Source organism: Poecilia mexicana, unplaced genomic scaffold, assembly GCF_051168715.1.
Source record: "Poecilia mexicana isolate PSO_F unplaced genomic scaffold, ASM5116871v1 scaffold_13, whole genome shotgun sequence".
Taxonomy (NCBI): domain Eukaryota; kingdom Metazoa; phylum Chordata; class Actinopteri; order Cyprinodontiformes; family Poeciliidae; genus Poecilia; species Poecilia mexicana.
In genome coordinates this window covers 30,037,304-30,050,342 of record NW_028263382.1, presented here as the reverse complement: position 1 = coordinate 30,050,342, position 13,039 = coordinate 30,037,304, and the positions used below count along the sequence as shown (strand labels likewise).

Below are 13,039 nucleotides of genomic sequence, written 5' to 3'. Positions count from 1 at the left end.
ACTCTCCCTCGATGCGCCGAGGCAGCCAAGACCTCCGCGTGTTTCCCCCAGGATGTGTCAAGCGAAAAGACAGGGGGTGAGCAAGGTGAGGGCAGGAGGCTGGGAGGGAAAAGAAGAAGAAGAAAAAAAAAAGGGAGGGAAGACGAGACAGGACGGTGCACAGGCCATTTAGCGGGAGCATGTTCATTAGCATGGAGCACGGGCCGTTTCGTCTCCTCCGGGGTGTGTGTGTGTGTGTGTGTGTGTGTGTGTGTGTGTGTGTGTGTGTGTGTGGAGGGGGGAGCTGTGCTATCCTGACATCCTTGATACAGTAAACAAACTGCGCCTTGTACGGGCCTCAACGCGCAACAGCCGTGCCCTCCTTGTTGAAGATGAATCCGTTTTAGCGGGGGCGCTCGGCTGAAACGGAACTTTTCCTATTAATTACGCTCATCGTAGGAATCGATTCTGACAAGCCGAGCTACCGAATGAGGTGTTTTTCCTTTCTTTTCTTTTTTTATTATTATTTCTCAACTTTTTTTTTCTTTTTTTTTTTTTTTTCTCTAGGTTGAGATGTGACTGCCACGTCTCAGACCCTTCAAGTCGACTTATTACGCCTTTTCGTCGCGTCGAGAAATTCTGCACCCTCAGCTCGTCTTTTATCAAAATCATTCAAGTTTGGAGCATGACTGGGGAGACTGATGGAAAATTGAGCTGCTCTCTCATGCAGCACAAAGAACAGTGCAGCCATTCCCCCTCGCCCATCACTCCTCAATCAGACCCAATGTGCACAGATATAGACTATTGATAAATGCCTCTGAACTATTCTGAGACTGGAAATTTAAGGGCTTCGGAGTTTCGCCTTGTATGTCGAGCGGCGCATGGATAAATCTGGCTAAGTGCCGGACAGCGATACTCGCTGACACCTGAGGCAGTTGAGTATTTCTCGGTTTTGGGGGCAGAGGAGGAACGGACGCCGGCCGCCAATTTATCTCCAGACGCGTGTCTCTTTCTCATGATTGAGCTCTATAACTTCCAGAAATGGCCCCTTAAATCACGCCGCATCTTACAGTGTGTGAATTCTCGCCGAAATTGCAGACAGTGTCTGCCGTTTCATGGTGGAATGACTGTCTTAATATTTTCAGCGTCGCTCGCTTGAGGAGACCCCAGGGGGAATGTCTGAAAGCAAAAGTAAAAAGAAAAAAAAAAGTTAAAAACTGGAGTTCTGCAGTATGGCGCGACGACAGCTCCTTCTGTTTGTACGTTTCAGTCTGCCTAAGCAACAGAAATAATTATACAATTAAAAATCATGTTTTTTTTTCATATAATTCTCCTTTAAGGATAAAAGATTTTTTTAAAAACAGGGATGAAAAGATGATTTTTTTTTTATCAATTATGAACCGAAACCCACATGATTTCTCATAACAAGAACCCTTCATATTTATTTGTGAAATGTGGAGGAAAAAAAAAAACGATACAGAATAAATTAATCAAACAAAACATCGTACTGAATCAAACCTTAAACCTGAGTATTCAGCCAGTAAATAAGTCCCATTAAAAACATTTTTAACACTCTTCTTTCTGTTACTTTGTGAGAAAACAGTTTTTACTGATAAGACAGAACTTTTCACAAATTTTGACCACTTGTTTGCACGATCTCTTTAGATCGCCCACAGTCTTGGGTTTATGTTGTTTTCTCCTCTGTTGGTTTTCTACAGGACAGATTTTCATAACCCAAGAAATGTACTCAATATAAAGTTTATGCGAGGTTACGCCCCTGCAGTTAGACATTATATAACTTCAAGGCTTTTCACACGTTTCTACCAGAGGTGCCAAGTGGTGTGAAAGCAGCTGTGTATGTTCAGAATATTTCTCCTCTCTTTAAAGTTTTCTGGTTTGCTCACTCTAACGTTGGCTTGGCACTCTGATGGCCAGAAAACCACGTGTGTGTGGGCTGCACTTTTACCACAGTTCTCAAGCTGAGATTGTATCAAACCACGATATTAACTTTTGGTTATTGTGTTTTGTTTTTTCTTTTTTTTTTACTTTGTTTTGCAAAGACTCCAGAGCCGGCGAGGGCGCGCCGCAGAAAATCGACCACGCCGTCATCGGTGGAGTGGTCGCCGTTGTGATGTTTGCCATCCTCTGCGCGCTCATTGTGCTCGGCCGGTACTTTGCCAGACACAAAGGTAAGCCAGCGCCGCCGCGCTTGCTCGCGAACACATTGTTGAGAGTTTAAGTGCTTTATTTGAAAATGGAGTGCAGCAGAGTTGAAGAGAAAAGGTGGAGAGGCGGAGCGCGCCGGGCGCTAATTCGTTTGTCCCCCTTTTTTTTTTCTTTCTTTTCTCCAGGAACTTACTTCACGCATGAAGCCAAGGGAGCGGACGATGCGGCCGACGCCGACACAGCAATCATCAACGCAGAGGGGGGCCACAACAACACAGACGAGAAGAAGGAGTACTACATCTAAACCAGACGGGCCTGAAGTGATGGTTGGGGACGCGGTGGGAGCACTGCGTCCAGCGTTGATTGGGTAGTAGGACGGCTTGGGTTAGGGTAAAAGAAGAAGGGGAGAGGAGGAGGGAAGTAGGAATGGCGTAGCCGTGGGAAGAAGAGGCGTCGTTTAGTCTCCTGTCCGACCCTTCCTTGGACTGCCGGGTCCTATTCTGTACAGTATAATTATTTTACAGACAATTTTGTGCCTTGTTCTATTTCTTTTGTCGGTTCGTTGGTTTCTATTCACATGCTTGTTGGATTGGATTCTTTCTCCACGTGCTCTACTTGATCCTTTGTTGCGTTTGGCTTTCAGAGGAGATAGAAAGGGGTCTGGTGTTTGTCAGTGTGTGCTACAACTAGCTTTTAGCTCATGTAACCAGATATATGAGAGGCCAGCTCACTCACACTTTAGTTCACTTTTTTTTTTCCTCTTTTTCTCCAGTTGCTTATTAAATGAAACCCAGTATCGACATGTTTCTCCCCGCTGGGTCAAAGTCCTGTGGTGCCTCCCAAGTTCATCACATTTAGATGCAGGTCTGATTGGTTTTGACGATTACCTGCACACACACACACACACACACACACACACACGCACACACACACACACAACCCCCCTTCAAATTCAGACTCATTGTTGATTACTTGCGTAACCGTTTTGAGTACTCATGCCTTTCTTTGAATGTATTTGCTAAAGGAGTAAGAGTCACATGCATATGTATATGGGGTTTAAAATCTAGTTGTGAGATGCAACCGATCCCTCAAAAGCTCCCAGATCCAGACACAAGCGCAGAACTTTATTTTGAACCACATTCCTAAAAAGTCTTGAGCAGCTACCGTTTCTGAAACGTCTTACTATATTCATCAGATTTATTAGATAAACTCTCCAATGTCAGTGGTACCTAATTGCATCCGTACCTGCAATCGATGCCATGTTGTTTCTACAAAGGGATGTTTATATATCTTTTTTTTCTTTTTTTGTCCCCAGGGTTAATCAAGATGAAGTATTTGCCAATACAGAGTTTTGATCTAATACTTGCATTTCTTTACAGCCAGATTTGAGTTGCACACTGCCTATCTCTAGTAAAATAAAGTTCAAATACATGCCGTGTATGTAACATACATCTCAGCAGGTCTACAGAAGTTTGAAGTGCTCAAGTTGACCAACTATCTTTCTCCCATATCGCCCATGCCATGAGGACCAGCGACTGCACAAAGTAAAATCCTAAATAAATAAGGCTAAGTTTTCTTATTCAGCTCAGGTCAGGAGGGGTGGATGTACCACGAAAAAAGGGAATAAAAACCTTTATTTTCCACCACATCAGTGGGCTGGTCACCCAGAGTGGTAAATTGAATCGCTGTGCAGTTGTTTCTGCCTCATCGCTGTCACTTTGAATCTTTTCTACTTGTAGTTTCCTGTTGGAGTTAGCATCATCTCGAGAAATACTTGAACTGCCAAGTTTGCGGGATACAGCTGATCAATTTTTGTTTTCCGCTAAAAGATAGCTGTTGACTGCAAACCTTTCTTCACGACATTCAATCCTGGCCTGTATAGTAAGGCGAGAACATGAACAGCTGAGAGCAACTCTGACTTAATGGTTAAAAACCATAATCAGAATCCCAGACCAACGGTTGGGATCGGATCGGCGGTGTCCCTTGATTTTGAGAAAGTAATCATATGAATCTGTGTTTTCATCTGTAAAACCTTTCATCTCCTGCTTTATGAGTCCATTGTTGGTTGTTTTTCTTTGTTGTAAAATTGTCGGTTTCATTTGAAAAGTTAGTCTTTATCCTCTTACCGTACCCAACTTTATTTAATATTAATCCTGCAGTCTGTCAGGTTTAGTTTACAGAGGCATTTGCCAGCTGTATTAATACCACAGCAGACTGCATCTTCTCAAATACATTTCTGGAAGATAGTTATCTTCTAAGCGACACTAATGTGCCATGACAGTGAGGCAAAGGTTGTTCAGTTTCTTTCATTTTCGTGTTTTTGTCTGGTATTGACAAAGAAATGTGTATGAAGCAACAGATAGTGAAAGGTTAAGATTTCTGGAAAGACACTTTTCTGTAAGAGACTGACACTGTAATATTTAGTAGTATCAAATATGTATATGTTAGACCTTAAATACATTAGCAACATTATTTTAATTAGCTGTAACAAGTAGCTACCTATTTAAGTAGCAAATTAGGATATTTATCTAAATTAGCTAAGCAGAAAACTCAGTAAATCAGCTAGCTAATTTAAGTACATATATTCGAGCTAATTTAGTTAAAAAGGCAAAGGAGCTGTTTAGCTAAATTAGCTACACAACCTGAATACCTGATTAGCTAATAATAATAAATAATAACAATAAAATAATAATAGTAACACAGTTTGGTAGTTTTCTAAATCATCACTTTAGCTAATTAAACTAGCTAAACTGATTTATGTTTGACCTATTGAGCAGATTATTTTAATAAAATTAGCTTAGCAGCTAATTTTGCCATCAAAGTAGCTAATTAAAGTAAATAAGCTGCTTAACTATCCATCCACATTGCCTATAGGCTACACGCTAACACCAGATGTGTTAGCTAACTCGCCTACACTCTTAAACATCATTTATTTTGTTGGCTTATAAAGTCCGACTTCACCCAAGTATTGCGTCACGCTAAAACAGACAGCTAGCAGTTCTTTGCTAGCTTAAAATATTTCCCATTTTCATATTTCCATTCCATGCCGACGAATGGCACCAAATATTATGAGTCTTTGTGCATATTCCATAAAGAAAGTTGGAAAGTCTTCTCTACAAAATGTCCCTCCTTATCTGCTGGAAGAAAACAAAACTGATGTCACTCTTTCAGTTAAATAAAAACACAAAAACTACATTTAGCTTTGAAGTCCTTGCAGAGCCATTTTTGTTTCTTATGCTGTTGTTGTTCTTGTTGGTTTCCGACTTATAAGACCTTTCAGTCACTGCAAGTATGAGTCCATTAAATTTTCCTCTGTGCAAATACTTTATCTTTGGGCTTTCTTTGATAACTTCTAAGGCCAAAAGATTTCACTTGGGGAAGCTCCTGTTTTAGTTTTTTGTTTTTGTTTAGTTTTTTCTGTCATCTTGTAGCCTCAAACCGCAGAGAAATGGCATAGTGCTACAATTTATCTCTCCTTTTCGCTAACCCCAATCAAACAGTGTGAACTTTACACATTCTACGCCTCTTTGACTCACAGCTAGAAGAGCAAAACTTGTTTGGCAATTAGCAGGACACTTTATTGTATTGCCTGAAGAAGAAGAAGATGAGTAAGGAAAAAATAAAAAAAGACCAGATAAAAACGAATAACCACTGCCTTAAACAGACCTCTTGATACATGCGATAATAAAATAAAAAAAATGAATAAAGAATAAAATGAAGGACATATTGTAGTGCCTTCTTCTGATCTCCAGGCATATGGTTAGAATCATACTCTAAGCTTGTACATATATCTGTCCTTTCTAACTTTCAGGCCAATACTCAGCCAAGTTCTCTGTTCATGCACTATAAAGTCACATCCTGGTTTTTGGATCTAAATAATAAATAAATCAAATTCATTCATTTTGAAAATAAAATATGTTGAAATCATTTTTGGTGATTTTTTTTTTGTGCAGTGGGGCCAGTATTTATAAGAGCAAAATTCAATTTGGCCTTAAGTATTTGTTGGTCGCCTTTACTGCGTTTGCTATTTATTTGAATATTTCCTGTGTGAAGGCTAAGCAGCTTTCAGAGAGGAATCCAGTGCTAAAGGCTAGATAATAAGCTAGAATAAAAACAAATTAATATATCGCTCTCTCTTTTTGTTGTTGTTTCTAGATTGTGGAGGTGCGGTGTCATGGAAACAGCTACGCGCATGACAAATGTTATTCTGGGCTTTGATATTTATCTTAAATGGTAACTGTCGCTTTTGATGGATTAACTTTGAGAAAGGCTGTGGTGGGAGGGGGGGAATCATTTTATTCCAATTTTTCATTTATGTTTCTTACATGATGTGTAGTATATATTTTTTCCTTCACTCTCTCAGGTTCATGAGTGTTATTATAGTTGTGTTATTTTTTATTTTTTTGCATCTCAGGTAGATTGCAAATTTTAAGCCCCGAGTATATATATAGGTACATATATATATATATGCTGTAGTACCACAGGTATCGGAAGACGTAACGAAAATCACAAGATGTACATGTTCCTCTCAGTTGTACATGTTTCTGTGTTTAATATGGTGCACTGTTACGGTAAATGTTAAATATTATTTTGCATAGGCCTAGTTCACAAAGAAAACTAGATTTGTTAAGCAGCTGAAAACGATGTACAGTCGGTGTTAACGAAGTCACGACGATGTTCTCGACACTTCTTCCACCGTTGCGTTCTGCTCACGCGGTGCTGATCAGTTAGTAACCCTAGGATATTCTCACAGTCCTCAAGCATCTGTTTTGCATCATGCATCGCTTTTCTTATTTAGAAGATATGGTGTATTTACTGTGACATGAAGTTTTATGAATGATCTGTAACCTCTTGGATATTTGGACGAAACTCATGTTTTTAAAGCCTGGGGAGGGAGGAAGAGGAAGAGACCTGTGGGGGAGGTGATGGTTTTTAAACCCCTAGATTGGTTGTTTAGGTTGTTGAATCTTGAATTTAATTTTTTAATATATTTTTTTTGTTCCCAAGTGACGTTTTGTTTTCTTGTTTCTTTTTTTTTTTTTTTTTTTTTTTTTTTTTGTGTGTGTGTGTGTAGTAAAGAGGATGTTTTTTTGTTTTCATTTGACCATACATATTTTGTATTGGTTCATGCCAACATTTTTACAAAAGAAAAAAAAAATCTGAAGAGTACTTGTCTTAATAAAAAGATATCAATGTTTAAAACGGTGTGCAGCTGTCGTTTGTTTAAAACAACGCTTCCACTCATGATCACTTTAGAGGTTAGGAGTCAAATTGCACTAAAGTTTGTGTTAAAATGGCTGAATTCTAGAAACGGGTGTAGATCTTCACATTCTTAACGTCGCTTTAATTTCCATATCCTAGTTAGGACCAAAACGTTCAGAAAGATTTGTTCAATTTTAGTAAAGCCAAAACGATGTTGGCTGTTCAACAACATAATAATGTAGATTATTTTATTTACAAACCCAAACATTAGCTGTATAAATTATGTTTTTTCTGCAAATAACTGATCTAATAATTTTAATTTCAATTCACTGGTTTATTTATACAGCTCCAATTCACAGCAAATCTTGTCTCGAGTCACTTTACAAAAAAGAAAAAAAAAAACATTTTAGTTTGATATCTCATACATTTCCCTGGTTATAACAGCACAGCATGCTCAGTTAATTACTCGACATGGTTTTAAAAAATGTAGAACGTTGATGACTTTACAGCAATCCCTCAAAAAGAGGACGCACAAGGAAGACCTCCCCTTTAACAGGAAGAAACGTATTCCACCTCAAATCTTTTATATTATCAAACAACTTTTTAATCTCAAAGACAATATTAATAAATCTGCTTTTTAAAGCTGCTTTTAAATGCTTTAAATTTCTAAGTGAAAACAAAACCTTTCCAAACCAAGCGTGGCCTTGTGATATTTGCTAAATTATGAATTAACTCCACAGTTTAGTCAGCTCAGTTAAATTTTTCTAATGCCACGCAGGCCTGGTTGCTGCCAAACTTGTAGAATTAAATTAAAAAGAAAAAATCCCTCGATCTGTAACAATTTAAGCAAGCGTTTAGGCACCTTTGAATGGTTGCCGTGGGAGACTCAGGGGTTCCTCAAACATGCATGAATGAATCAAAGCAACACTTTGTGATGATGGAATCACATTATAACATGATGTAAAGCACGAAACGTCTCGCTTAAGTAACATCTCCCCCTAAACATTGACATAAAAATATAAGTAGAAGAACTCTTAGGAATCTAATACATGATAATAATTATAATGCTCTAATCCTCAGTGTTGCACTGGCTTAACCAACTTCTGAATCCTGTGATCATTCAGATTTCCTCTGCCTGTTTAGGTTTTGCTTCAAAATCAACATTTCTGATGTCGCCTCACGACAGCTTGGCTTCACGTTGCCGTCTTGTAATTGTTTCAGGTTGATCACCCTGGAGCTGGTCAGTGGCTGAGTTTTTGTGATTTTCATCTTTTTTGTTTTGGTTTCTAAGCATTCGAGATATTTTTAGCTGAGCAGACAATCATTATATATATAATTTTCACCTCCAATCAACTTCCTTTCAACCTTGTTTTCCCAAATATCTGGATTGAAATCGGTTTCCTCTGCTTTTCAACGCTTTAATAAAACGACCACCATCTTGAACAGGTTTTGCATTTGTCCGCCTTTTTGCCACCCGCTTCTCTTTCTTTGAACCTCCACGGCATTATTTTAAACGCAAACCCTTGAATTAACGACTCAGCCGTGCGGACGCCGTGACTCTTGGTTTCCTCTCACTCCGCTGCGCTCGCCGCTAAATTATTCACCATTAGAGAGCGAAGAACTTGAGCGGGACTCGGTAACGAAGAGACTCGAACCATGTCTGAGTCTTTCTCAGGGCGGGAGCAGGTGGAACGTTTTGCCTCGTATTTGTTGTCAAATTCACTTTGCTTGTTTAACAGGGTAAAAAAAAAAAGCATTAGGTTGGATTGATCCTTTTCACTTCATTCTGCCCTCCTGGTGCTTGTCAAATTTACAACAAAAAAAAAGAAAGAAAAAGAGGGAGAGAGAGCTTTTGACATGCAGGAAAAATATTGTACCGCTGTCGATTGGATGTTGGTGAATGGCAGCGGCGGCAGCAATCTGGGCTCCCATCGGTGACTGACAAGCTCGTTGTGGCGCAGATAGAGGCGAGAAACGTTTTAAACGACATGATGACTGACACCGACAGGCTCAGGGGCCCTGTTAAAGTTTCCAGCTGAACACTGGATGCCGGTGATTTGACAAATTGATAGGCGTTTTGGGGAACAAGACCTAATTCATAACCATAAGCTATTCTGTCATCATAATTCTGTCAGTACCGCCATTTCCCATTACTTTTAAGTGATCCGTTCCAGGTAAAGGTCAATAACATTATTCAAACTTTAATGGGAGTAGTCTAACCTTCAAAAACCAGCCACTTTTCTCTCTTATTCACACAATCATTTGACTGTAATGCTTCTCTCGAGGAGCATTAAATAGCTGCACAAAGACCGAGTCCCTTTGTGAATTGTGATGACTTCAGATTTGTATCTTTTTTTTTTTTTCCTTTTTTTTTTTAGCTTAACACAAAGTTACATGCAGCCCTGGTTAAGATGTGCTGAACGCCTTAGAATAAATTAATCTTTTTTGAGACATTAGCGTTGTCTACCACTGGAAAAAAATGTATTAATCCGTCCTTTTATTGGTGGAAAACCTAAACAATAAAGTAAGAGGTTTAAAACATTTTTCTTCAAAGTATTAAAACCTCAGACTATTTCTATAAAATAAATTCAACTGAACCATTTTGTAATTTAAACTTATTCGGCGTTTAAATTTTTAGAGATATTTTTTTTTCATTCATGAACGTTGTTAGAACAAATAAATGTAAATGAAACTCGACGTCGGTGTAGAGAGCTGCTACGGCATGAAATGTGACGACGCAGAAACAACCAAAACAGTCAAAGAAACTAGCGTCACTCTCCACACATATAAAAACATAGTTATCTATATTTATTAAAAAAAAATAAATGTATCTTTTGCTGCAGAAGCTTAATCTATATACAAAAAAATGTAGAACAATCTAACTTTTTGAGACATTTATTCTTTGGGACTAAAATAATTTGTAAACATGTCGACGTCGTTCTCATCAGTTCTGCTTTTAAGGTTTCTCCTGAAATGAAATTCACACTTGATTTCAGTAAAATGTAAAACAACCCAGACAAGCCAAGCGCTTAAATTAGATTATGTGTAATAAGGTGGCATTGTGGAGAAAATAACTGTTCTGTTTTTAATGTAGTACAAGTTGAAATAATCCACTCAAACACAAAAAAAGCCAACTCTGCTGCTGAAGGGAAAAAAAGTATGTTCAACTTTGTTTAAAGTCGGCACCAGCAGAACCCTGGAGGCGGGAACGTTACGGTCCGAACTGTTTTTTATTACAGGAAGTGATGCGTGGAGAGATGGACCAGGAAGTTCCTGATGGGAACCTGAAGACAAAACAAGAGCAGACGTCCAAGAAAGATTGTAGTCTGAGACACAGAGCCAAGGAAACACAGAGTACAGGACTCCAGGAACCCTGGAGGTTTGAAAACTGTTTGTGTGGGGGAAGAAAAAGGTGAAAATAACATCTTGACAATGCAGGAGTTAATACCAAAAATGCTTTTGTGCAAACAATTTGTCAAATTCCAGCAAGTCTTTTCAAGATGTGTCCACATGGCAATGCAATTTTTTTGGCTCAGAACTTAATTTGTGGTATAATTTGCTTTTATAACTGTTAGTTATTTTCACAATTTCTGCTTTTTTTCTCTCTCTCTTTACACTCTTTTTGTAAAGAGAGCATAAAGAGAAAGGAGAACAAGCATTCAAGTGACGCAGAAGGAAATAGCTACAAGTAATGGCCACTTGTCTAAATTTGCACTAAATTACAAAGAAATAGTTCCAAAGAATAAAATAATTGCTCCTGCAACAAACAAGGCTGGGGGAGGAATTACATTGTTCTGGCCTCCATACCCACAGGAGGGGAAAAAGAATTCAATCCAAAGTTCACGAATGTAGCTGCAAAGAGTGTAACTATTTATTTAATTGTTTATTTATTTAATAAATAATTGCTTCGTTGCAGGGCTGCCGATAACAGCGGTGCCACTGGTGTAATCTGAATTAATAATACATTTTTTTAAAAAGTAGTTGCATTTTCCTGTTGGTGGCTGTCCAGACACAGCCAGCGTCTGATGTTTCAGATTAATATTACTAATCCTATTTAAATGTTCAATTTTAATTTGGAATGACATGTTTAAGTATAATTAGCACAATGGGGAAATTAAGAGTGGACGAATGTCTGAGCGTGGCCTGTTTAGCTGACTAATTAATTGATTAAGATTGATGGCATGTACCACTTGGCTTGGCTGAGGTATAATTAAATGTAGCAGGAATAACTAGTGAGAATGAACAAAGGCGAAATGCAGCCAGGTCTGACTCAACATCCCTGCTATTTGATTAAAAAAAATAAAATAAACTTTCTACCACTTTTTTTTTCTCTCATTAATAAGTTATCAAAGAAGAATAAATGTTGACAGATTGTCAAACTTTTGTTCGGTTTATTCTAAGGGCAGCTGAAATGCCTTTTTACTCACCAAGATGAGACAATCTGTGGATTTTTGTCTCTCTTTGACAGAAGCCAGCTTGTCGCAAAAACGTCTCGACTGGCGAAATATGAAACAATAATTATTCATTTCAAAACTTTTTCTAGAGAGATTCTTCCTGAAAACACAAACAAACCTGTTTAAAAAAACTCATTCCTTCTTTTTTTTTACTTGCTAATCTTTGCAGGTCTCCTGATATTCTCTGCAGAAACCTGCTTGCATAAAAACGCACGGCTAGACTTATACTTTGCTGAAGTAGTAGTTTTGATTATATTTTCGTCATTCATTCTTCTTGGGGTTGCACCCGTCATCGCATGCAGTGAATTTATGACATTTGCTCATTTGTATCCAGTAGCACAAACCATATTTTTGTGGGGTTTTTTAATGTTTTTTTCCACAGAGTTTAGACAGGATCTTATTGTACAAAGGAAGCAGTCAGGAGAAGAGTACGAAACATCCCAAAACATTGCATTAAAATCATTAAAATTCCTTCTCTGAGAGTCTCTCAGTAGCTCGAGGTCATGCTGCACTTTGTCCCATTTCTGGGCAAGATCTGAGTCCGAACGGATCCCCTAACCCAGAGGTTCCCAAACTGCGGGGCGCGTCCCCTGGGGGGGGCACTGTGTCGTTGCAGGGGGGGCGCGGGAAGCCGTCTGGATGAAAAAAAAAAAAAACAGGAACACTGTATGCGCTGGGTTTTTACCTTAGAATGGCCAACTCTCTGTTATTCCTATGTCAATTTGATACAGTAGAGGTTTCCACACTTCCCATATTTGTGTCCTCTGTCACTTTTATCAGCAGTTAAAACTGTTTAATCCGTTGTTAACATGTTGTAACCTATTTTTCCGAGCCGCCTTTAAACGCAACATGAGCGCTACGACGCTCGCGCTGAGTGAAGGAGACCTGCTGCTGCTGTGCGGAGCTACGTAGGTTTGTGTTAGAATCACGGCAGCAAACCAGCAAAACGCAAAGAACTTTTCACAGTTTTTCCCTCCAAACTAACCGACTGAGTTGAGTAAAGCTGTTGGATTCAGGTAATGTTAGCTAAAAGATGACTAGCTAATATCAATACAGAACCTTAAGCTTAACAAGTACCTTGTAGGCTACCGATGTTGGTGTCTATTTTCAGCTACGTACATTAATTTTGCCCCCAAAAAAGTTGATGCCTCCCCACCCCCAGTCACACGCGTCATTTCAACCAGACAGCCATTTGTAATCCATAGGGGGGGGCGCAGAAAATGTTTGGAAACCACTGG

General features: G+C 38.9%; 1 protein-coding gene across 2 annotated transcripts in view; it reads left to right on the top strand.

Moving 5' to 3' along the window:
- cadm1b (cell adhesion molecule 1b) overlaps positions 1-7,347 on the top strand; it is a 256,745-nt gene extending 249,398 nt beyond the window's left edge. For both annotated transcript variants that reach the window (XM_088012052.1, XM_088012053.1), the window contains 2 exons: positions 2,040-2,168; positions 2,331-7,347. In XM_088012052.1, the coding sequence (XP_087868178.1) occupies positions 2,040-2,168; positions 2,331-2,449 (248 nt within the window). In that variant the 3' untranslated portion in view covers positions 2,450-7,347. The remainder of the gene's footprint in view (positions 1-2,039; positions 2,169-2,330) is intronic.
- Positions 7,348-13,039: the final 5,692 nt, after the last annotated feature.